The sequence below is a fragment of the Pagrus pagrus genome (assembly GCF_965226575.1).
Source record: "Pagrus pagrus genome assembly, chromosome: 15".
NCBI lineage: Eukaryota > Metazoa > Chordata > Actinopteri > Spariformes > Sparidae > Pagrus > Pagrus pagrus.
Window position 1 is genome coordinate 30,619,943 of NC_140199.1, and position 26,997 is coordinate 30,646,939.

General features: G+C 43.1%; 1 protein-coding gene across 1 annotated transcript in view; it reads left to right on the forward strand.

The window, feature by feature from the left end:
- prkg2l (protein kinase cGMP-dependent 2, like) overlaps positions 1 to 26,997 on the forward strand; it is a 93,490-nt gene that overhangs the window by 44,981 nt on the left and 21,512 nt on the right. The window contains exons 8-17 of the mRNA XM_084375825.1: positions 11,751 to 11,845; positions 12,995 to 13,063; positions 14,375 to 14,473; positions 14,700 to 14,847; positions 15,225 to 15,361; positions 16,091 to 16,180; positions 16,977 to 17,118; positions 17,219 to 17,382; positions 18,267 to 18,389; positions 18,753 to 18,815. Of these exons, the coding sequence (XP_084231951.1) occupies positions 11,751 to 11,845; positions 12,995 to 13,063; positions 14,375 to 14,473; positions 14,700 to 14,847; positions 15,225 to 15,361; positions 16,091 to 16,180; positions 16,977 to 17,118; positions 17,219 to 17,382; positions 18,267 to 18,389; positions 18,753 to 18,815 (1,130 nt within the window). The remainder of the gene's footprint in view (positions 1 to 11,750; positions 11,846 to 12,994; positions 13,064 to 14,374; positions 14,474 to 14,699; positions 14,848 to 15,224; positions 15,362 to 16,090; positions 16,181 to 16,976; positions 17,119 to 17,218; positions 17,383 to 18,266; positions 18,390 to 18,752; positions 18,816 to 26,997) is intronic.

Below are 26,997 nucleotides of genomic sequence, written 5' to 3' on the forward strand. Positions count from 1 at the left end.
ATAACGCACAGACAACAAAGACCGCTCTCATACCTGCTACAGCAGCGGGCGCACCGGAAATGAGGTATGGTATGGTGTGGTAGAGTGGGTGCCACTTCAGAGTGTGGGAGCAGCAAACGAGGGGTTGTCTGGGTCACTGCAGTTGGTCTGGCAGGAGTCTCAGGAATTGTCCGAAGGATGTCATGCCAGCGGAACAACAAATCACCATCACATGACAACTCGCCCCCTGATGGTGGCCTTGTGATGGGGAGTGGATTACTGGTGGAGGAACCACCTGGGGAGTCCTTTCTGACCACTGCCTTCAACAGTGTACGAATGACTTGTCTGGCTTTGATCCGTCCTCTTGAGGTGCTTTCAGAACTTGGTATGCCACGGGGCTCCAGAGATCTTGGATTTTATGACGTCCTCTAGCACTGAAATCACACAGCAATTCCAACTGACCCTCCTTCAGTGGTGCATCATGAACATGCTGATCATGGTGCTTCCAACACGGTGTAATTGATGGCCAAAATGTCGTTAGGCCAGGAAGCCAACAAATGTCCCATGAAACTACGAGCAGCCGGTTGGTTATCCTTGGCCACTTGGCACCTCTCGCAGGCCTGACACAGCTGCGCCACCTCGGAGGACATACCTGGCCAGTAACAGCGTGGCCGCAGTAGCTCCATTGTTCTCTCTCCACCTTGATGGCCATGCTCCTGGTGAACCTGAGTCAGCACCTCCACCTTTAAGGCAGAAGGCAACAGCAGCTGGAACACTGGCTCAGCACCATCAGGGCAAAAAACCTGGCGATAGAGGATTCCACTCCTCTTAACAAGGCGGTCCCACTGTCGGAGCAACGCCAATGCGGGCCGAGAGACTTGTTTCCGCTCCTGCTGGTTTGGACGCTGCTTCTGTCTCCAAAACGCCAACACTTCGTGGATAGCGGGATCATTCTGTTGGAGAGTAGCCACATCAGAAGATGCATGATGAGGCAGGACTGTGATGGTAGTTTGGGTTGCTTCAGCCCTTCCCAACTGCAAGGCTTGCTGTAAGGATTTGGGAAGTGAAGTGCTGGGGACCATGGCTTCCATCTCTTGCACACTGGGTGGATGCTGACGGGATAGAGCATCTGCGTTCTGATTGCCCTTTCCTGGATGGTACTTCAACTCAAAGTCAAAGGACGCCAGTTGGGCCGCCCACCGTTGCTCAGTGGCACCAAGCTTAGCAGATGACTGCTTGGGTTGTTGTCCGTGTAAATGACACACTTGTGGCCAAGCAGGTACTCCCTGAATTTCACCATGGCCCACTTGAGCGCCAGGAACTCCAACTTCATAGAACTGTAGTTCAGCATGTTGCGCTCTGTGGGCCTCAGACCTCGGCTGGCAAAAGCAATTGGCCTGACCTTGCCTACTTACTCTTGGGAAAGTACCGCCCAAGGCCACCATAACTTGCATCCACCTCTAGAACAAAGGGTTGTGACAAGTCGGCATAAGTAAGTGCTGGTGCAGAGGTTAGCTTGGTCTTCAGTGCTTCAAAACTTCAATGGCAAAACCCTCCACGAATTGACGATAATAGCTGGCAAACCCCAGGAAAGACCGCAGCTCGGAGATGGTCGTGGGAGGCTGCCAGTTGGCTACCACTTCTACCTTACTTGGACTGGTGGAAACCCCCTTGTCCGAGATCACATGGCCCAAGTAGCGCACCTCTCTCTGGAAAAATGCAGATTTGGTGAGCTTCGCCTTAAGATTTTCCTGTTGAAGCTGACCCAGCACCACTTCCAACCTCTCGAGATGTTGTTCTACTGTGGAGGAGAAAACCACAATGTCATCAAGGTAAAGAAGCAATGACTGGCATTGTTGGTCACCGAATATCCGCTGCATAAATCTCTGGAAGATGCTGGGGGCATTACAAAGCCCAAAGGGCATGCAGTTCCACTCAAATAACCCAAACGGAGTGCAGAATGCAGTCTTGGCACGATCTTCCTCTGACCTGGTTGTACCCACTGACTAGGTCCATGGTGTAAAACCAGCAAGCACCTGTCAGTGCATCCAGGGATTCCTCAATACGTGGCAGGGGAAATGCATCTTTCCGTGTCTTGTTGATGAGTTGCCTGTAGTCTATGCACATGCGCAGACTGCCATCCTTCTTTTTGACCAGCACAAAGGGGGAAGCGTAAGGGCTGCCACTCTCTGATTACCTGTGCCCCTAGCAGTTGGTTGATATGTTCCTTTACAACCTCATACTCCGACAGGGGTATATGTCTGTAGCTTTTCCCTACAGGAACCTGGTCTAAAAGAAGGATGTCGTGGGCTATCAGGTAAGTGCAACCCAAATCTCCATCATGAGATGACTGGGGTATACTTCCTAAGAAGGGACCTCACCTGACCCTGCTCCTCAGCAGGCAGTGGAGACAGATCAATGGCCTCCATCTGATACTGCATAGCAGGAGAAACTGATTGGGATGCTACAGTGGCTACGCCAGATGGCACCTCAGTGACTCCCATGGGAAGGCTAACATTAACCCCATCCAACATGGCTACAATAGTGTGAGGGTAGAGCAACACATCGGTGGAACCAACATTGACAATCAGGATGTAGGCTGTGCCCCTTAGCACCTGAACTAGAGCAGGGGAAGCAAGCAGTCCAGCGGGTAAGCCAGAGTCTAGGGGCTCAAACAATACCGTGGCAACTGAATACTGCTCAGCGCATGTGGCCTCCACTATCTTCATTACACCACCGGGGATACGACAAACCTTCCTAAATTGAATTTTTGCCTTGCCTGAAGCATCGTGAGGGGTCTGCACGCTAACATGATGGCACTTTTGCAAAGCCTGAACAACCGACTCCAGGGCCTCAAATACCAAGGGCAAATCAAACAAGGCCAAGCCATGCTGCCCTAAGAGGTTTCGATAACACCTGCGGATGACATTCATTCCCAAAACACCAGGAGCCTGCAATGACAAACCACCAGGGGGATCCTTAACCACCAAAACCCCTCACCGTGGCATTAACTTACCACAGAGCTCCACATCTAGTTCTAGGTAGCCAATATAGGGGATAGTCAGACCATTGGCTGTTCTCAGCTCCAGTCGCTCTCGACCCCACGGCTCAAAATGCTGGAGGAAAAAGCTCTGTGACTGTAGACACCATGGACCCAGTATCTACCTAGCAAGGCACCTTAAGCCCACCCATGTTCACATCTAAATGTGGGCACGATGACATCAGCTTTGATGTATCCCCCGAAACACTTGAAACAACCCCTGAGCCAGTGGCTGCCCCAACCGAACTGTGGCTCTGCAGTCCGGTGGGTGCTAGAATTCCGACGGCCGAGCTGGATGAGACTGCCTACTAGATGATGGAACACGCAAGAAGGGCTGGGTACGAGGGGGAGCATAGTGACCAGGCTGCTGACAGTGTCTACATATTATGGGGCCATTACGAGGTGAACAACTGCGCTGATGAGAGCTCTGCAACAGGGAAATGCTGTGAGTAAGCTGATTTAACTGCTCTTGCTGACATTTGAACAATTCCCTTATCTCACCCATCTCAGACACCTGGGGGAAGTTAGCTGCCCCCTGATGACCGCTCTGGATTCCATACTGAATACCTAATGCTGAGGGGACAGGGTGACTTCGGCCCCTCGCACCACCTGGCAAACCCTCACGTTCCCACCTGATCGCCTCTCCTCTGACCTCAAGTACAGTGGCAGTAGTCTGCCTGCACACAAGCTGTTTTAACTCACTGGTCCCGCAGCAAAACTTCAGCATTAGGCATGTCAGTAGGTGCACGCTGTTTCACCGCCTCCATAAGGCCGAGCAAAGCATGGGAAAACTCTTGCAGAGTCTCCCCTTCTTGCTGCCTTCAGGAGAAAAATGCCTCCTGTAAAGGTCCATAGGGCTCTGAGGACCCATACAACTCCCTTAACAGCAATTTTCTTAGCTAGATCCCCCCGTTCAGCACTAGAACAATATTTCACCTTCACGAGCTTCCCCTTGTAGGTGATCAAACAAAAAGAACACCTGGTCAAGTGTAAATAAATGCTGTGCCCTCATGCAAGCTTGTGCCTCCTCAATCCACTCAGTCAGTGTTATGCCTGATCTTCCACTAAACATGGGGCATTTCCTGTCTTTGGGCACAAAAACCTGCCTGTCAGTCACATGGGCACTAGCGGTAGGAGGAGCAGTAGGTATCACAGAAATAGAAGGCGCAGCACTAGGGCCAGGAATGGCCGCATCTTGTTCTTGGTGCAACATCTCATTATCTGCTCTTAACTGTGCAACTAGATCCCTCAGATCCTGCAACTCTTCCCCCATAACTACAGCCTGATAAGTGAAATTACACTACAGCGCAGTACAGCAAGACAAGAAAACCTCACCAGGGCTCACCACAGATCCACAAACACTAAATGCTGCTTTGCCTCCAAACAAACAAAAACAAAACACAAGATAAACAAAATAGCATTAACCCAGGGGAACAAAACAAAAAGTAGAATAGAACACGCGTGCGTCTCTGCCTTCAAAAGTAAATCCTGACAACAACGCCAGATTGTGGCGGGTGGCTAGGAGGTCAACCAGCGAGCTGGTATAATCAAGGAGGAGCCAACAACGCCACCCTGGGAATTTCACCCAAGGAATAATATTTGACCTCTGACCAAAACTGATCACTCAAGGGCACATAGGTTCGTAATACTACGAGGCGAGAGATATGGTTCCATCAACAGTAATAGCTTATTTTAAACACACAATGCTAATAAAAGGCCAGATAACACAATATAAACAATTATTGAGGGGCAAAGAAAATGGGTGGAGCTGAGGCTTATCAGTGGATAGGTGGGCCACCAGGAGTGAAGTATCTAGGAGAGGGTCAACTCAAACACACACATACACACACACACACACACACACACACACACGTGAAGGATCACACCAGGAGTAGACAGCACAGCACACAGGAGGGGACACCACCACCGGAGGACACCAACCACCACCACTTTAGACTCTCAACTTCTAAAACAGAAAAGGGATAAAATACAAATTAGTGGGATATCATTCATACAAATAAACAAAACACTATTACGCTGACTAAATGTTGCAAAAATAATGAAAGAAATAAGATGCAGTTAACTAAACAAACACAAAACCAGATTAATGGGGGGGTGCTAAGCAGCCAGGTATGTGTAAATAAAACAAACGAAATAAGATAAAAGGAAATAAACAGACTCAACTACACAAAACAATATTAAATGGGGTTAAAGGCAGCAAGCCACTTGGAAATTTAAACAAAATGGAGTTATGCCCCACTGGCAGCACACTTTACTAAAATGGCCCAGACTAAAATATCTAGGGACTAGATGTGCAACCTGTCATCAAGAAAAAGCCACGGTGAGCAAAGTAACAGTAGGCAAAGCCACGGTGAGCAAAGTAACAGTAGGCAAAGCCACGGTGAGCAAAGTACCGGAAGGAAAAGCAGCAGCGTAGTTACAGGTGAGCCAGAGTAGCTGCTACAATTCTGGCTGCTGAACACAGACCCACGGTCCCGATCCGGCCGTGCTCATGAGCCTGGGGAGGGGGAGAAGAAGAGAGCCTTCTGGTGCTATTCCGCCACTGAGCGAATACCTATAATGACAGCCATTTAGCTACTACACGCTAAATGATGTCACAGCGCATGGAATAGATGGACCTACCAGCTGCGATCAGTGATAGCGTCACGGCTGAGGAAGGGGAGAGGGTCCACGGCATCTACAAAATCATATGTAACTGGTTTTTAACACCACACTAACAAAACAGATGAATAAATAACGTGCAAACAACAAAGACCGCTCTCATACCTGCTACAGCAGCAGGCGCACTGGAAATGAGGTATGCTTTGGCGACAGAGGGAGAGCAAAGAGGACCACTACCTGCCTTTATAGTATACCTACATACAACAATTGGCTGTCGATCAGCGAGCAATTGAGAGCAAAAACACACAGGACCATGCAAACCAGAGCAGAACACAACAAGGCTCTGTTCTGCTACACCTGTTTTAAGAGCTATTATCATGCTGCACAGATAAAAACTCTGTTGAACCTGTGCAATCCCTCATATGTGGCGAGATGGAAGGACATTGAATGTTGCATGTCGGCCACTATTCCATTACAGACCATAATAAATGATACTAAATTAAGAAAACATCTTAAAGAGGAGCTGAATCCATGGCTGGGTTTATCCTTTAATATATGGTCTGAGATTATATCAAAGACAGACAGAGCAGATGTAGTTACTGAGATGGATTGCACATGATTCAGATTTCATACCTAATACAGCAAATAAGAGGTTTAGTAGATGGGAAAGGGGAGCAACAATAATTTGGGAGCTTTTTAAGAAGAAGGTTATTAAAAGCTTTCAGGATTTAAAGAACCAGTATGGCTTAAACAATCAGGATTTCTACAGATATTTACAAATGAAGCATTATTTAGAGCAAATAATAAGAAAGATTCGTTTAGATAAGCTAGAATCAGGAATTATTAAATTGTTTATTTTAGCATATGAATCAGATTTGGGTAAAAAGGTAATCTCAAAATTATACAAAGGAATAGAAAATTTAAAAGGTAACGATACAGCATTTATAAAGAGAAGTGGGAAAACGAGGCTGAAAGGATGTTATCAGAGGAGGAATGGGAGGAGATCAATGAGCAACAGTGGAAAACGACGTGTTTCCTTTCATGGAGAGAGTATGGCATAGTGAGATATTTTATTACACCAGCACAAAAGAAATATCATGTTTTTATGAAATGCCCCTCTATTATACCTTACTGGCAGGATTTGAAGAATTGTCTTGAGGGTGGTATTTCCATGTACATTTGACATATACCTGGGAAAAGTGAATGAAGGAATTACAAATTCAGGAGACATATATATGTTTAGGATCATGTTGGTTGCTAGTAAAAAAGCCATTACCAGGTAGTGGCTGAAGACAGAGGCACCTAAGAGGGAAGATTGGGTTGAAGTAATGCAAAATATTTAAATGATGGAATGGCTGACTTTTTCAGTCGGATTAGAATCTGGTAAATGTAAGAATTTCTGGAAAAACTGGGTTGACTTTGTATCACCACTGAGATCAGACTTTGTCGAGTAATAATATAAACAGTGTTGGGAAGATTACTTTGGAAATGTAGTTGGTTACAATTACAAGTTACCCTGTTGAAAATGTAATAGTAGTGTAACTATTTCAATTACTTTCTCAAAGTAATGTAACTAATTACATTTGATTACATTTTGATTACTTTTCTTAATTTTGAATGAAATCTCTCAACTGTTAACCATTTTCACATTTTAAGACCTATAGTGTGATAAACCTTTCAACAGTACTTAAGACTATATAAAAACAACATAATAAAAGACTCAACCAGACTGAACTTCTGTAACTTTTTTTTTTTACTGTTAGAACAGCTGGATACAGTACACTTACTGTAACGTTCTTTCTCAAATTTGGAGCAGGACTTAAATTAAAACACTTGCTCTCATGCTCTGTAACATTCATCTGTAGCATTTTCCATTATCTTAACATATGTGTTAACTTTCACACAACACCTTCAACAGTTAATGCAAATTTGGAGCAGGACTTAAATTAAAACACTTGTTCTCATGCTCTGTAGCATTTTCCATTATCTTAACATATGTGTTAACTTTCACACAACACCTTCAACAGTTAATGCAAATTTGGAGCAGGACTTAAATTAAAGCACTTGCTCTGTATCATTCAAAAATCAAAAGTGGCCAAGGGAATGATACATAAAGCTAACAGATGTCCACACACTGTACATCATTCACTGTGGATAGTATCAGTGGGATAGTGATGGTGGTTGTAACGGAGCAGCAGGACCTGTTCCATGTGGTCATCCCTCATTCTGTTTCGAGGTGCCGTCAAAAGATTGCCTCCATGACTAAACAGACGCTCCACTGGAGCACTGGAGGGCAATGTGGTGTTGTACTTTAGAAAAAGTCTCTTCACAATGGGAAATGCCTGAAGAGATTTCAGATTGATATCTGAATCTTCTAGGTACTTTCTGACTTAATTGTGAGCTGTGCTGTCTGATGAGGATTCGGCATTATCAAAGACAAAAAAGTTTTCATCTGAATCGGCATCAGACTTTGTGTCACCCTGTGTCATTGCAACAGGACTCGGTTGTTTTTGTTGTTCCATAGCAACTGCTTCCTGCAGGAGGGTTCTTCTCATATCATCTCTCTTCTCAGGGCTTAGCCAGCTTAAACGGAACTTTGGCAGGGTCACAGTCGCCAGCTTTGCTTCATGACTATCCAACACCGATCCAAAGCGGTGCTCTATGGCCTTAATGATAGTTGTGATGATCTGTGCTGTATAAGTCACATGAGGTAGTTTTTCAGACAGCTTTGCCTTGAGTTGGGATCACAAATCCAAAGTAACATTTGTTCTCGCCCTGGAGAATGTCAATGGCAACAGCTAGAGGCTGCAGAGCCTCAGTGTACTCTTTCAAGAATGCAGACTCTTGTGGATGAAGCATTGGGACACCAAGCTTGTCACAGATGTTCCTCAGCTGGTCTTCTGGTACCCTTAGAACTTTTGTGAGGGCCCTGAACTCAGAGCTCCACCTTGTGACTGACGGGATGATGAGCTGCATGTTGGCAATCTCTTGAATCACCTCTGTGGCTAACGGAGATCGATGTGCTTTGTTCCAGATAGATGAACACTTAGCCATGGCACTTCTATACAGCTTACGTGATGGGCCATTCGATCCTGCTTTGTGAACCTCATTGGTGGCAATTAGATTCAAGGTATGAGCAGAGCAGCGCTGGTGTTGTGGGAGGAAAAAGTGCTCCTCATCTCCCTCTTCTTGAAAAAGACCATCTACATCCAGAAATTCCACTCCATCATTGTGGTCATCTGACTCCTCCTCAGTTGCACCAAACACACGAAATGCCTTTACAAAATTGCTGCCGTTATCAGTCACAGTGGACCTGACTTTGCTTTGAATGTTATATTCGGCATGGATTTCATTTAGTTTTGCTGCCACTACGTCAAAGGTGTGTCGTCCTTTAAGGCGTGCACATGCCAAAGCTGCAGAATGTCTCTCAAGTGTGCCTTTGTCAATCCAATGACATGTCACTCCAAAGAAACTGCGTTTTTATGCCGACCAAATGTCTGCTGTTGTGCAGACACTGTCCACATCCATCAGCTTTGAGGTTAAAGACTGTTTCATAGATGCAAACTCTTTTTCAATGCGCTGCATCAGGGTTTTTCGGCACATAGGTTTCCTCCCGCCACTTATTCCCTCTAGGAATAAGGGACTAAGGGATTGGTGATTCATCTTCCCTCTCATCAGACGGTTTGGATGGTTCTTGCACCAACAGGACCCTTGGATGTTTCCTCTGAAAAAAGTTTATTAAAACCATAGATCAGTATTTTGGAATTGAGCACATATTTGTTCTTTACACAAATAATAAGCTGATAACAAAACATGTTGAAATGTAAATTAAAAAAATTTGTTGCATTATTTATGTACACCATGTGGAAAACATGATACCATGTTGACCCAATGACAAATGTGCACAATTTAGACAATAGCACAACCCAGATAAGTGATGGCATTAATGTTCCATAAAATAGACCAAAATTATAAAGATGAAACTGTTCAAAAGTTGTTCTTTTATATGTTCAAAGGTTTAACCATATATTATGAGTCTGACCTTAGGCCTGTACTGCGAAGGAGGCTCACTTCCTCACTAAATGGAGCGACAACGGGCTGATTTCAGCCAAGAGGAGCAGGTTGTTTTAATGGAGAGAGTATGAGCGATACAAAAAAGCCTGATCACAGCCTGAAGCAACAGTGTTGCTGCAAATATGACAAGAGAAGGCTGATTTTAATTTCTGACAGCTCTACATTGAGCTGCTTTTAAATATGAAGCTTTAGAGCAACAACAACTGTTGTTTTAAACTGTGTTTTATATTGTTTTCATATATTTCACTGAAAACAATTATAAAATGCCCGTGTGTGTTTTATTGAAAGCGAGGCTGGGTGTGCGTATGAAAATAGGTTACAGTGGGTTTTTTAGGTGCTGTAGCTACAAGCAAATCTCATGTTGTCTCTGTACAAAGACCTTTTTAAATGTGAGAAAACAGAGTAGACCTACTCAAGATTTGCGTTTGGGCAACACATAACAGGCGAAAACAATTAATTTATTCATGGCCACATTAAGTTAAATTATCTGTCCTGCTGCGAGTGCACAACTTCTTTCAGTGGTGACTGACTGTATATAAAAGTAAATAGGCTATAGCCTAATAAATGATCTCCTGACGCGAGTCGGATCAACAGCTGAGCGGCGTATCCCCTCAGCTGAACATCTGTAGGCGGAGACGCTCAGAGAGAAAGTAAACAGCAGCGGATCAGCGCAATCTCTCCCTCCGTACAAATGCTCCGTTCTGATCCAGCTCCACTGGACTTTCAAAGTAAAGGTGACGCCAGCTGTAAATGAGTTAAATAGTGAAACAGCGGCGCTTTTATAGCCGATTTTATGATTAAACTCTGAACAGAACCTGGTCGGGACCAGGTTATCAGCTAAGCATAAGTTACCATGGTGATCTAGCCGGGTTAAAAGAGAGCCACCTTTGTAATACAGGGAAGCCTGGCTTTAGCTCGCTAAAACACTAAACTGGCTTCGCAGTACACCCCTCAGGGTCTAACCTTTTCAAAAGCTCAGATAAACTAATAAAGATTGCACCACATGGTGGCGCTTCGAGGTCATATTTGAAAAAACTTAGCTAGGTTACATCTTACTTCATAATACTGTTTATTTATTGAAAAAGGACAATGTACATTAATAACATAACTGTTCTTGCATCAGAATTTATGTGAAACTAAAGCTGACTTTGCCATCATTTAATCTGCTAGCATAAAAGACACACTGAAGTTTGACACTTCTTCCCCTCTTATTGTATGTGAATGCTTGCAGTTACCGTAGGCTACAGCTACATCAGGCTACGTACCTTTAGATGTGTCTTCAGGTTCGACATCGACAGTTTCGACGTCGACAACACCTTAACTGCCGGCAAACACTCTTTGCATTGTACTGAAATGTTTGGGCCCTTATCTTCTGTCTGTATGAAGTGTTTTTTGTATTTCCAGCCCAGGAACATCTTGTGCGCCGCCGACATGGTTGCTGCTGAGTCTGACGGCCGCCGTACGGTTTGTCGGTTGAGTCGAATGGCACATGACCAGAGAGAGCCAATCACAAGCGTCAGTTTTGGAAGGAGGATGTTGATTTGAAAAAAACTAAAAACAAACATGAATCCATGGGGGGGAAAAAAACTATTTTATAAATCCGAGCATTTGTGGCGATTTTTCAAATGTAACTTAAGTTGTAATGATTGAAATTTCCAATAGCAACTGTAATTTAATTACATATTTTCTCCCAGTAATGTAACGGATTACAATTACGTAAATTTTGTAATTAAATTACGTAACGTCGTTACATGTAATTCGTTACTCCCCAACATTGCCTATAAACCCCTTGGTTCTCGCTACAGACTTTAAATTGTTCATTTGTATCTCTAATAAGCAGAGTGGCTAATAATTAAGGCTTTTTGCATTGGCCATAGCTTGTGGGCTTAATGGTTTCCTCTAAGTCAAAACCAAATACCTGCCACATATTTCAGGATATGACCCAAAGCTTGTATGACTGGTTGTATGACTTGGCTGACTGACTTAAATTATGTCCAACAATGAAAGAATTATTGTCTCAATTTCATGTCTGTAGGTCATAGTCACTCAGAGTACAGAGGGGTTTGCTGAACCACAGGAAATCAAGACATTGGGAGTCGGAGACTACTTTGGAGAGAAAGCTCTCATCAGGTACAAACAAAACTTCACAGAAGGCTGGGGCCACAGCAGATGACTATGAAATCCAACACTATTGACTGACACACAACAGCAAACATCTAAATATGTCACATGTCTGAGCCTCATTGTCATGATCACTGAGAGCACTTCACAGCCAAGCCTGTGCATTCAGGTTTGGCCTCTGCCTTGATTCATGTTCTATGATTGCAGGTAAGGCAGATTAACATGTAGAAGCTTGGGTCACAATGGACCCAGTCGTGTGAGTGTTTTGATTGCTCACCTTGTACTGTTAGTACACAAGTAGGAAGCATTCAGTTTGTGCGACTGGAACTGCACCTTAACTGTGACAAATGATGCAGGCTCCACTCCTATACTCTAACCTTGTGCTCTATTTCCACCTCAGTTACCAGCAACGCATCATGTTAAGGTTGGACAACAGCACTGTGATGGCCTGCCTGAACAGGTGCTGGGCTGTCTGTACATGTTTGTTCCCAGAGAGCTTGGCACATTCCAAAGTCCAATGAGTGTGTGCTCTTCCCAATAACAGTAGTCTATCCCTTTTGCACACAAGGAAATTGCACAGTGATGCACCCTCACTGGGGTTGAATATATTCGCTCATACAGTATGTGGCCTAGCCTACTCCAGGTCTTTCTTTCTCTGAGTGTATAGCACCTGCCAGAATAGTAGCACCTACTAGAGGACCCAGGTACAGAGGTTCAGAGGGCAGAGGCTTGGATTAGACACCAATGCCTATGCCAAATCCAGGTCCAGCCCATGGAATGGTTTCAAGTAGGTTTTTCTCTGTTGTCTCACCCTGTCTGGGAAAACAGCCCAATGAGGCTAATGAGAGGCTGTGCAGCTTAAGTCTCCCAGCCACAATGGTTTCCATTGAAAAGCATGATCCTCCTCCATTCCGAGGGCATCTGGGATGCTTTGGAAGTGTGTTCGGGGTCTACTTTTGAATCTTTACTGATGAAACCCATGCATATACAAGAATTTCACAGCGGTCTGATATGAACACTCACCACCCAGTTTATTTGATTCCATCCGATACTGTGGGATGTTTGAACACTTACAGAGGAAAACCTCATCACACTGCAGAAAACATTGTGCATATATGAGTTTGTGTTGTTTGATTAAATGTACCTGTATGTTTACAGTGAGGATGTTCGCTCAGCCAACATCATCTGCAATGAGAATGACACACACTGCCTGGTGGTGGACAGAGAGTAAGTAGCTGAATGTCTTAGCATTCCATGTTATTATCTACAGTTTGACCCATATACCAGAGCATTTGGTTTAATTTGGGTTGCCGATATTAAATAACAATGTGGTAATGGGAATACATCTTCAAAAGTAAATAGGTATATTTAAAATAGAATTAACTCTGTGTTGTTATTGCTGTTCACTCTGTCATAACATATGCTACATAGCCTATGCTTCTTATCGGGATTAGATCAAGGAGTGTGGAAGCCCCTTGTCAGACCATCTTTATAGGACTGATCAAAGACGTACACAAGATTATGTCAGTCTGGCTATAAACTGTTGACTTGTTTCCAACCTTTCTGATCATCCGACAGCTGCGCAGGATTTATTATGACCAAAGTTGCAATAATCCAAAGTGCTGTATCGTAGGCAACTGGACTTGTTTCAGTTTCCCTGAAGACGTTTCACCTCTCATCAAAGAAGCTTCTTCAGTTCTAACTAACTGGAGGGGAGTTTGCAGGCTTTTAAACTCTGTGTGGGAGTGTCCTTACAGAGTCTTTAAGGACACGTGTGAGCTCTGAGTTTCAGAGTCGTTAGGACCACTTGTGGGTCGTTGACACCCTTCCTGTGGGTTGCTAGGGCTAGGTGAGCCCAGGTGTGAATGGTTGTTAAGCTGTCTGGGGAGGGAACTCAGTACAGCATTGTAGGTGGGTGATAAGTAATGTCGTAGGCCACCTCCTCTGTTCAAAGACAGCCTTCCCAATTTGACATAGATGGATTGTTACACTTTGTAGTGGGTAGTTGGACTCCAAAAGCAGACCACAAGGCAGGGAGTTGAGTGCAAAGTAATCGAGAAGTGGAGGAGGAGGAGAGGTAGCTCACGGTGGCGCTGGTGGAGTGGCGAGTTGAGACTCAGGTGAGCGCAGGGCAAGGCTGTTGGCTGCAGAGGTTTGACGAGCTGGGTTGCTGGAAGCAGAGCCACTGGTAGATGGGAATGCAAGCTATCACACCAGATCACCAGATGATTTCGTCAGTCAGACGACTGACGAAATCATCTGGCAGCATGTAGCGTATGATGTGGACCTGTTGTGTATTCCAGCTAACACGGCCACTTATAGACCTTTTAACTCATTGGTGGAAAAAAATACTTTCAAAAGTGCCCAAAACCATGCCTGTACTCCTATCACCCCAGCCTTGCGTGGTTCAGTTTTCAGAATATAGTCCTACTTCCTACACCCCTACACCCTTGCTTGGATCACACTCATTTTCAATTTCAGAATATATATATACAGTATATCATTAATTTTTTTTGTCTCCTGCACCCTCCTCTTCAGTAATTTCAACCAAATGGTGGGAACTTACGAGGAGCTTCAGGCTTACCTGAAGGAATATGTGGAAGAGCTTTCCAGGAGTGATGAGAAGAGAAATGCCCTGTAAGTGCACAATGACACACTAACACAACAGCTGTATCAATGTTAAAAGCTTCCCGGTAAGGTGATGATGGTGGGTACTTATTAGATGTCATATACTAATTATTGCATTTCTAGTTTAAGTGGTGATAAGCTGATCTGCAAATGAGATCTTTAAATGTTTCATCTGTAAATTAGTGAGTCTAGGCTCAAAGGGCCCAATCTTAATCCCATGTTATTCTTCTCTGAGGCCCCACTCACCTCAGATTGACTCTGCTGAGGCCCAGGAGCTAAAGAGGCTGAGGGAGAAGATTGTTCTCCTGCCTCAACACCAGCCTCTTCAGGAGCTCGAGCTCATAGCCACACTTGGCATGGGAGGATTTGGACGAGTGGAGCTGGTGAGAAGCAGCAACAACTATAACCTTTCATTAATCAGCGATCCTTAACACCCTGAGCATGTTCGAATCAGTGAAAAGTCATACCAACACCATAACATCCATTGCATATTTGATGTAAATTAAAGCTTTTGGTATACAGACATACCAAAAGCAACAAGGCTGCCAGGAGCCACTGTTGCTGCTAACAATTTGGTGCTTGACGGACTGCTTTCAAGTAAAATAGATAAGTGAAGAAACTGCATCTCAAGTGATTAAATGGGTGCAATTTATATTGAAGGGGTATTCCAGATATTAGGTTGAGACTTTTATGTAATGTTTCACTGATACACATTTTTGGTGTACGTCAGTGAGTTTTGTTCTCCTCTGCTGTTTCTCAGGTGAAGTTAAAGGATGAGGACGTCACGTTTGCTCTAAAGTGCATTAAGAAGAAGCACATCGTGGACACCAGACAGCAGGAGCACATCTACTCTGAAAAACACATCCTTCAGCAGACAAACTCAGCATTTATTGTCAGGTGTGGGTCTAACATAACATATTCAGGTTTCTTTAATTCACAAAGTGCAAAGTGTTGTTTCTGAATTAACCACATCATTAAAGGATTATGTGAAAATATTTTGTTGTTTTCCACCATCTGACCTCGTGGAATCATTTAGGTGTTGAACAGAAGAGGCTAGAGAGAGGGTAGGTTAGAGACAACAGATCTGCCATGAATCTTCTTCTTTCTTAAAGCAAAGATTAAATAGGGCCTGTTCAATGTGTTGTTTTCTCAGTTGGAGTTGCTAAGGAACCTGCTCTGAGAATGCTGCTAACCACTGCACTGAGATTTATCTGCACTACTACTTTAAAGAAAAGAAGGGCTTGTGCAAGCAGTGATTCAAAGAGAAAAGTTCAGCGAAGATGTGATGTTTACATTTATTTCACTAATACAACACTCCTAATACAATACACACCACTCAGTTTCCACTCAGTTTCTTCTTCATCATCAGTTCAGAGTTTTTTTATTGGGTTTAAGAATTCTTAGAAGTTTCAGTGCTCATTGGTTGTAAAGTTTAGAGAGTGACATATTTCAAAGCATGCGTCAAAACTCTTTCCTCAGCATTGTAATACCAGTACAAGACTGTCATTTCAATTAGACTTTTATTTTTACTTATGCTCTGTTGTTTTATATGCTAATAGGAAAATAACTTACTTACTAACACAGTAATTAACTACCAGTCTCTTGGCTGTCTTGGCTGTATTTCAGGTTATTCCGAACATTTCGGGATAATAAGTTTGTCTACATGTTGCTAGAGGCGTGTCTTGGTGGAGAGCTGTGGACTGTGCTGCGGGACATGTGAGTGTAGGTCCTTTTGCTACATTCATAACAACTACATATGAAAACAACCAGGAATTGATTTTTATGGAGTAACTCAAGCACATGTTGAAACGTTTCCAAGTCTGTTAAACCTGTAACTACTGCCAACAGTGATGTCCCAGTGCATTGACACAACCTGAAGTACACTTCTGCATAACTGCGAAGGTCAGCGAAAAACAAGATTTTCAACCGCTGCAAAGTTACTCTTCAAAGTTGAACTTGGCATTGTCATTGCTTTGGCAACTTGAAAAGGCAGCAGGGATTAGTTCAGACAATTTCCTACAAATCCTGTCTATTCATCAGTCCACTTTAGGATCCTTAGGGTGACCAGATGAGAATGGGTCAAATTCGGACAGAGGGTTGGGGGAGGGGCAGCGTGTGCGCAGGAGGAGGAACAATGCTTTCTTAAATGAATTATTAAATAACATCTACAAGGTTCTTTACTGCAAATGTTTGTATACTGCCCAAGTACTTTGTAAAGAATGTGTTTGATGCTGTCAGTCTCACATGTTTCTTCTGCCCTCACTGACTCAGGCAGGTATGACAATTTAAGGCATAAAATGCCAATAATAAAAGAATAACAACAACAACAATAATAATAATAGTTATTATAATATACTGCATTAAATAATATCATTATTATTATTATTTTGTATAAAGTTATTTTTCCTTTGAAATTTCACAACTGAAGTACTTTCCTAAAACTGGCTAAAAGTCTGCTCTGTATGTATTCACAGGATATCTTTTAATTTGTCAATCCTTTCGTAACCGTCAGGAGTTATTTTGATGATCCCACAGCCAGGTTTTGTACTGGTTGTGTCTGTGAGGCCTTTGATTACCTCCACTCTATGGGCATCGTCTACAGAGACCTAAAACCTGAAAACCTCCTGCTGGATGCTGAGGGTTATGTCAAAATGGTAAGCCGATTGTCTAAATGTACATTAAGTTGATGTCCTATTCATTCTGTAGCTGCATATATTTGTAATGTTTTTTCCTTATTTCTTTGTATTTCCTCAGGCAGACTTTGGCTTTGCTAAAAAGATCGGTCCTGGAAAGAAGACCTGGACATTCTGTGGGACTCCAGAGTATGTGGCCCCAGAGGTCATCATGAACAAAGGCCATGACTTTGGAGCTGATTGCTGGTCCTTGGGAATCCTTATATTTGAACTACTCACTGGCAAGTAAGTCAGTAAGATAAAATTCCCTACTGTTTTCACTTCTTGGAGATAAAATCCTCAAAAATATTGAGCATGTTTGATGACACCCAAAGGTGGGTGGAAGGTTTGATGTTAATGTACACTTGAGTGTCCTTAGCATATCAGTTCAAATTGAATACTGGACAGTAGATTATCTGACCCAGAGAAAACATATATATGATGAATAATGGGGGTCCAAGCACTGAGCCTGGGAGAACCCCTTTGTTGACAGTGACTGGATTTAATTTAGAATGCTTGATATTATGGTTCTTTCTTCAGTGAGGTACCAGTGATGTCTACTGATGATTGAGCCAAAACCTGTGATGAGTGTTGTAAGATAAATTCTGCAAACTGAAATTATAAACAGAGCTGTGATAAATGATAGCCAGACTTAATTTAAACATAATTCAAATATTTAATTTATTAGCAAAGTGATCAATCTAATTATACTTTCATCAACTCTATTAATTTCATTAACTAAATTATGTGAAATTGGATTTGGAGTAGGCAGGGGAATCAGGTTGAGGTTGGGGTCAGGTATTTGGGTGGATGGGTGTTTAGGTTTAGGTATGGGAGTGAAGGTGTGGTTAGGGTTTGTTATAAGGAGAGTGGTTAGGGTAATTGGTGGGGGACACGTTAAACAAAGTGGTAGGCCAGGGAAATTTCAACCTTGGAGTTCTTCTAGGCAGAAACCTGACCCAAGTTAAAAAAAAATGTTGATTTAACTGAGATTGATGTTGATCTTCTGATCTTATTTGCAGACAGAAAGCAAACATATTTCCCAAAATGGTGAACTCAGCCTTTGAACAGTGTAGTGTGGATTTTTACCCACACTTAACATGATATCAGAAAACGTGTTTTTCTTCCAGCCCACCCTTTGCTGGTTCAGATCCCATAAAGATTTACACCATGGTCCTCCATGGCATTGAGAAGGTGGACTTCCCCAAGAAAATAGGCAAGCGTCCAGACGACCTCATCAGGAGACTCTGCAAGTACGATGACTCACAAACCAAACTTAGGGAGTGGTTCAGTTAAACAGATAATCAGCTAATAGATAATGTATAATGTAGATAATGTAGTGTAGAGCAGACCAGGCACTATCACTTAGAATAATGACTGGATAATCTTATGTTGCATCATTGTTACGCCAAAACAACTCACACTGATGTGCACCTTTCCCGATTTATCTCACCTGTGGCAGCAGCTCATTGTGCTTGGATGCGGCTGCTGCTGGTTAGACTAATTTGTGTTAGACTAATTTCATCAAGTGCGTGTCCTGATTAATCCTGGTAATTAAACCTAATAATTAAACCTTACATTAAACTGATAAATAAATCTCTTGCTTTTCATTTCAGGCTTAACCCAGTAGAGAGGCTGGGAAACAAAAAGAACGGCATCATTGACATCAAGAAACACAAGTAAGTTTTCTCAGTTTTTATTCCCTTTGGACACTTAGATTAGGTTTAAATTGGTTAAGGGAACAAGGTAAATGTATTGTCTTTTTTTAAAAACACAAGGGTTTAAAAAGAAAACAATATATATCTTTGAGTCCTTTGCTACATCTATTTTTTTTTAAAAACAGTGTCGGTGATGAGTTCAGGAGTCTCTCAGCCTGGGGAATGAAGCTGCTCTGTAGTCTGGTGGTACGGCAGCGGACACTTCTGTATCTTGTCGATAGCAGCAGACTGTGGCTGGGTGGGTGTTGTCTTTTAGTATCTTTGGGCTCTGTGCAGACATCTCACTTCACTGAAGCCACTGATGATCTGTGGATGGTACCAGTGATATTCTGGTGGTTTTAATCACTTGCTGTAGAGCCTTCCTGTCCTGGACCGTGATGAACCATGCCAGTTTGAGATGTTTCCAGTCAGGATGCCTTCTATTGCTCCTCTGTAAAAGTAGAGCCTTTTCTGTGCTTTTTTAACCAGGGTGGTGATGTGTGATGACCAAGATAGGTTCTCAGTGATGGTAATTCTCAAGGAACCTCAGCTCCACTGATGTAGACAGAGGTGTGTGTCTTTGCCTCCTGTTTTCTAAGATCAACAATCAGGTCCTTGGTTTCACTGATGTTGAGCAGTGGATTGTTCTCTGTGCACCACTCTGCAAGACTTTTAATTTCCTCCTGATATGAACTCATACCTTGTTTGTAATGTAGCCAATGATGGCGGTGTCGTCCTCATACTTCACAATAGAGTTCTCTTTTTTTTTTTGTGATCAATTTTTTATTGAAAAATGTACTATACATATATATTCACATCATATACATAGATTTTCTTTTTTTTTTTTTTTTTCCTATACAATGAGTGCAAACAGAAACAGTCACTTGTACATTTCAGGAAGGTAACAATATTAGAACACCCCCCACCCTCCCTCCCAAAGGCGACTCCCTATAAACTTCCCACCCAAGATCTCTCCCCACCACTAAAAATATAACAGAAAAATCAAGGTCGGCCGTGCTGCACCCTTTCTTTAACTAACTTGTGTGCTGCCTCCCAGGCCTGCAGAGTCTTATGATTGGCCCCGTGCATACGGGCAACAGACCACTCCATCAGAACAATTTCAAGAAATGAATTGGCCCACTGCTGCCAAGCCAAGGAATGTAGTGGTTGCCACCTAAGTGCCAGCATCTCCTTGGCTGCTGTGAGACCGGCCCATAGAAAACGTTTATGCTGTAGGGACAAATTTAAAGAAGAGTCATCATTAAGCAGAAGCAAGGCTGGGGAGACTGGGATCCTGAGCTTAAAAATGTCACTTAAAGTGAGAGATATTTCCTTCCAGAATCTAACCACGTCGGGGCACTCCCAATAAACATGCAAGAATGACCCCTGGGCATTAAGTGGGCAAAGATCGCAGTTCGGAGACGTGGTGATCTTCATAAAATAACGCTTTCTGGGGGTGAGGTACATCCTATGAACGTACTTATAATGTATTAACTGATGATTGGGGTTTTTGGATGTATCACTGAGATTTTTCCACACTGTGTCCCAGCAAATCTCTCCATCATTTAACTCACTTAAATCTCGATTCCAAACATCCTCCACTGGTAAGGGTTTGCACGGTCCAGAAATGAATTTTTAAAGTTTAGAAACCATCCCCCGTGTAGGACCTACTGAGGCAAGTAGCTTACGTAGAGGGTGTGTGGGTAGAGCTGTTCCCCACGGGACACCATATGCCCGCACAGCCGATCTTAACTGCATATAGAAGAAAAAGGATGAACTTGGAAGGTCAAATTCAGCTTGTAGATCGTTAAAAGCTCGTAAACCATGGGCACTATACAGATCCTTTAGTACATACACTCCCCTATTTTTCCAATGCGGAAACGAGAAGGGCATATTACCAGTAAGAAGTGAGAAATTATTGAAAATCGGTGTATGATTATGCCATTTATAATCTGTGCCAACATGCTTCATTACAGTACGGTAAGATGTGAGTAGAAATGAAATAATAGGGCCTAAACGCAATTTAGCTTTTTTCAATGGTATATTAGCATACACCAGGTCTTGCAACCTGTGAGGAAATGCAATATTCTCCTCGATTGGTCTCCAAGAAACAGAGGAACTAGGGTTGAACCACGTAGACAGAGGGCGTAGCACATAAGACCAGAAGTAGCTTTTAAAATCTGGCAGAGCTAGCCCCCCTAACGTCTTGTCTCGCTTAAGAGTTGTGAGTTTTAGGCGCGGTCTCTTTCCTTTCCATATGAATTTAGAGACTAATGACTGAAGTTTATCCCAATATCCCAGAGGGGGAGCAAGAGGGATCATAGAAGAGTAAAAGTTAACACGAGGAAGTATATCCATTTTAACTATTGCTATCCGGGCTTGAAGTGAATTTGGAAAATTCGACCAGCGCTCAAAGTCCTTCTCTATCTGACTGTATATACCTTGAAAATTTTTTATTGCAATGGACGACGTGGAGGGAAAAATTTCAACTCCAAGATATCTAAAGCTTTTAACCCTCTAGGCGCCAGAGTTTATTTAGCAATATATTCCGTTTGGACTTTAAGATTTCAAAAGGCTGTAGCTTGGAAGTGGTGAGAGATAAATCCATACTGTAAATGAGAAAAATATTCATAATGACCTAAAGTTTGTGATGGGAGTAAATTTACTCATCTAATTTGCATATTGTGACGTCACCAGGTGACTGGATGTAACTTTCAGTAAAACTCATTTTTGAACATATTTATACAGAAAAAAAATATTTATATTGTCATCTCATCCTCAAAATAAAGGAACAGAAGTTTGAGTGGAGTAAATTTACTAATCTAATTTGTATATCACCAGGTAAAATTCAGTAAAACGGAATTCTGAACATATTTACACAGTAGATTTTTTTTCATTTCATTTCATTTTTTCATAGATTTTTTTCATCCTCTCATTCTCAGAGTAAATGAACAGGAATCTGATAGCAGTCAATTTCCTAATCACTCACTCTCGCCGTGATCAGTGCGTGTTGCTTGTGTGACAGTGTGTGCAGCTGCAGCATGATCAGAGTCACTCGTCTCTGACGAGCGATCGTCATCAGAGGGCAGATCGTCCCTTTCTGAATCGCGATCAGCAAAGATCTGTGCAAGCATCTCATCCGCACTGTAAAGTCTTTGGGGCATTTTGTTTTTTATTACAAAAATCGCTATCTGTGTCTCTATCTGTCCAGCACACTTCTGCCACAGCTCCGCGGCTCTCTCCTCTCCCACTCTGCCGCTTAGCCGCTGCCGCTCTGACAGCCGGTGTCGGGTTTCAAACTTTTTTTTCTCAGGTATTTTGCATAGAAACACACCCACAAATGACGTCAGGATTGAAGCTGAATCTAGTGGCCATCTAGTGGTAGCAAGCAGTAACAGCACAGGGCAGTAGATTTAAAGATATGGGCTGTTTTATTCAGCAATGTTGCCTGTCGCAATAATGCGACTTTGGCGCCTAGAGGGTTAACTACTGGTATATGCAAGGGCAGGGGAGCTTGAAGTGCAACTGAGTTTAAATGCATCAGCGCTGACTTTGTCCAGTTAATTTTGTATCCAGAGAGTGAGCTGAATGTATCAAAAGAGGAAAGTAAATGTGGGATTGAGGAACCAGCGCTGCCTACATAAAGAAGGATGTCATCCGCGTACAAGGATATACGATGCTCCGTGTTACAAAAAGTAATGGGATGCACTGATGGATGTTGTCTTATTTTCTGTGCCAGTGGCTTGAGGGAAAGAGCAAAAAGTAGGGGTGAAAGGGGGCAGCCCTGGCGAGTGCCCCTTGATATTGGGAACTGGGCAGAGCAGATGTGGCCTGTGCAAACCATTGCTGAGGGGTTTTCGTATAAAACCTTAATCATATTAATAAAATGTGTACCTAGCCCAAATTTGTCCAACGTTGCCCAGAGATATTCCCATTCTAACCGGTCAAACGCTTTTTCAGCGTCCAACGATAAAACCGAGCAAGGGGCATCAATACTACTTGCTGCATGAATAATGTGTAACAGGCGACGCACATTATCAGCTGCTAGGCGAGTTCTAATAAAACCAGTTTGGTCGTTGTGAATAAGTTTTGTAAGATGTGTCTCCAACCGGATTGCAAGTACTTTAGCATATAGTTTAACATCCCCACTCAGGAGGGAAAGAGGTCTGTAATTACCACATTTAGTTAAATCTTTATTCGGTTTGGGCAGAACTGTAATTATAGCTGTGTTAGTGCTAGAATTGAATGCACCTATATCAATGGCTTTTTTAATCATATCCGATAGTGGTTTTCCCAGTACATCCCAGAAAGTAAGGTATAGCTCAGGTGGAATTCCGTCCCACCCTGGGGATTTGCCCTTTTTCATGTTACCAAGAGCCTTCCTCAACTCTTCTAGAGAGATGGGGGTATTGAGTGATTCTGATTCGCTGTCAGACAGAGAAGGTAAATTGAGATCCTGAAAGAAATCTGCACACACCTCCGTACCAAGGGAAATTTCAGAATTGTAAAGAGATGAGTAGAAATGTTTAAATTCAGAATTAATATCAATTGGATTGCTCAGGGTGCGAAGATGTGTTTTAATGGTTGTAATATTTGAATATTTTTCATTGTGTTTCAGTCTTAGAGCTAAAAGATGACTTGGTCTGGCGCCATTGAAATAATATGTTCTTCTGGTCCTGTGCACTAAGAACTCCGCCCTACGTCTTAACAAAGAGTTCAACTCAGTTCTTGTCACAGCTATTCTGCCTTGTAATGCCTCAGAGTATTTGGCTTGTTGTTGCGCCTCTAGCCGAGTGAGAGTATTCTCCAGTTCCGTTATCTTATTTAGTCTACTCTTATTAAGGTGAAATGAGAATGAGATTGAGGAGTCCCTAATACATCCCTTTATAGCATCCCATACAAATCTTGGATCATCTACTGAGCCTGCATTAACGTCAATAAAAGTGTTTAACTTTTCTTTGAGAAAAGTGCAAAAATCTCCATTTTTGAGAAGTGAAGCATTGAACCGCCAACGTGGAGCTCTAAGGGGTGTACCTCGGAGTGTGAAGCGCGCTGCAACAATGCTGTGATCAGATAAAGCACAAGGCTTGATAACAACGTCATGTATTTCAGAAAAGGAAGTAGCTGAAGTTAAAATATAATCTATTCTGGAGAAACTATGATGTCTTGCTGAATAAAAAGTGTATTGCTTAGATGTGGGGTTGATAGTGCGGTAAAGGTCTGTTAAGTTATGTACTGAAAGAAAGTTCTGAAAGTCTTTTGATGCTTGTAGCTGTGTGGCCGTGGAGCGCTGCGCAGATTTGTCCAACATCACATTTACAATACAGTTCATGTCTGCACCAAGGATAAGCGAGAAGTCCTGAAGGTTCAATAAGATTTCTGTTAGCAAATTTACGTCCAGAAATAATAGTCTTAATATAAGAAATCCTACCATCCACACTACCAAATTGCCCAAGTATGGTTAATGAGAGTTTACGTCTCAGTACTACTAGCGACCCCCTAACTTTAGTGTCCAGTGAAGCTGAGGCGGCCACATAATAGTGATTGTTTGAAAATCGGCGGACATCTATAGTTCTTAAGTGGGACTCCTGAATAAAGGCAACGTCCACATGTTGTCTGCGTAAGAGGTCTAAGCAGGCTATACGCTTAATTTGTCCATTCAGTCCATTTACATTCCAGCTGATTACATGCATACTACTCATAGTAACCAATAGAGGATAGTGTTGTGATACATACAAGATGTAGGGTGAAAAAACAACCTACAGTGCAGCCGGCCGACCAAAATGTGAAATTAAAATGCTGAGAGAGATCCTTCCCACCCCAAAAACCCTGTCGCCATGAAACCGCCACTCTCCAAAGAACAAGAGAGGGCATGAAAACAAAAACCCACACAAAAGTGAAAATATAAAAACAAAACCAAAATTGACTCCTCCTAGGGAGCCTAGCTTCCCCCCCACAAGTTAGACCTGTGATCCAATAGAGTTCTCTTGATGTCTAGTAGTGCAGTCATGGGTGTACAGTGTGAACAGAAGGGGGCTGAGCACACAGCCCTGGAGGGCTTCTGTGTTGAGCACTTACATAGAGGAGGTGTGACTGCCAATCAGAACTCCCTGGGGTCTGTGTTATCCAGCTGCAGAGTGTTGCAATGAAGCGCAGCAAGCAGATAATGTGTTCAGCTCATCCGGCAGTGTGGCCTCACACATGATGGGGGCGCTTCTGCTTTTGTAGCCTGTGACATTTTGAATCTCCTGCCACAGATCTTTATTGCTGTTGGTGTTGAGGTCCCTCTCCAGTCTCTGCTGATGGTGACTCTGGCGGTGTGGTATGCTTCCTGGTCACCTGACTGAAAGGCAGCTGTTTTGGCTCTGGATAGACCCCTCACTTCTCCATTCATCCAGGCCTTCTGGTTGGGGAATGATCTTACTTTCTTTGTGATCACATCATTTAAATCAGGTTTACACTTAGCCACATACTGTATGTGTCTCTGCGACATGCAGTGCTCCTCCTCTGCTCCCCACAAAACTGCTTTAAGTCTTGTTCTAACTTTTACATTTTTATCTGTTTTTAGTGGGTTTTCTGTCATAACTTTTAATCATGTCAACTGATCCTGGATATTTCACTCCTTTCTTTCAATCGGACCTTCTGATTTTATCCTGTTGGACATTGTTTGCGTGATTGAACAAATCACCTGCATGGACTTCCCTTAGGACTGCCACCCTCTGCTCTTTCACCGATCGCTGGATTACATTTAGCTTCACATTTAACCACTCCTGTGGTTTTATGGGAGCAAGGCCTACTGGACTGAAAATAAGCTATGTCTGTGTGTGTGGACTGCAAACATGCCTACTCACAGTTACAGGATGATATCCACCACCAGATATCAGTGCTCCGGAAGAGAGATGATCGAGGGAAATATCTCTGTGGCTGCTGTCCAGTCAAAGCATATGTCTGCTCTTCGGCCCCTGCCCAGACTTCAGCTATATGCATGGTGCACCAGAGGCCTGCTGCACCTTTGATTCCTTACTCCACAAAGTCAGGAATGAAGAAACTAAGGACTGCCTGCACCACTTTACAAAGTGTGCATGAAATAGAGTGAGAAAGAGCAAGACATGCAGGACCCCACACCAGCAAAGGCCAACTAGACAATCGCCACAACACCCCCTCCAGCTGCATCCTCCTTTCTCTGCAGCCTCGTCAAGTATAAAAACTTTACAAGTGTTGAATGATATGGTTGATGGTTTACAGTTTCAACAAGTGTAGGCTAGGACAGGTTCACTAATTTCAAACTCAGATTTCCTGGTTTGTTTCTGGTTACTTTCAGTACTCTCAGCTTTGAACTTTGTCTGTTTTAAGGTTCCTCCATTCACTTCTATTGTGTTACTGAACACAGCTCCATTTACACCTGTTCCAAACCCCGAACCTTTTTGTCTTTGTGTTATGTCTTGTCGCCATAGTATAGTTTGTGTTTTGTTGTTGTCATGGCTTTGCCTTTAGATAAGTAAATAAATGTTCGACCATAAAGTCGTTGTTTGTGGCTAATGCTTTACATAACTTACAACTCATTATTTCCCTTTAATTAATATGTGTGTTAATAGACCCACTCTTTCTGATCAGGGAGAGGTTTCACTGTGTTATTGTACTGACTATGAGGTCATCTCCCTGGTCGATTAGTCTGCATAATAGGCTTTATCAATGCCATATTAATACTATTATTTTGAGCTACAATTATAATCTTACAGCCACAGCTGCAAGAGCAGTTTGGCTAGGGTTTCTCCTTAGCCCTTAACCCTCTCCAGCCACTACTCGACCCTGCAGGTGGAGGCTCTAGTCCCCTCTCCACCTGGTCCTGACCCCACGGTGGTTCCTCCCATCACTATTGTGCCTTCTCCACCTTTGGGCAGCATTGAACATGGGGGTTGCCACTCGACTACGTGACAGGACTGCTGTAGCATGCTGAAGGAGGCCGTGATTATCATCTCCTCGTCCATTTTTTCCACTCACTACATTAGTGGTTGGCGACTCCATAACCAGGAATATTTGGTTTGTTAACGACATCACCCACTGCCTCCCCGGAACCAAGGTCACCGACATCCTGGATAAACTTTTGGACCTGTTTCCCGCACTCCCAACTTCCATCACACGTATCATAGTCCATTGTGGGACT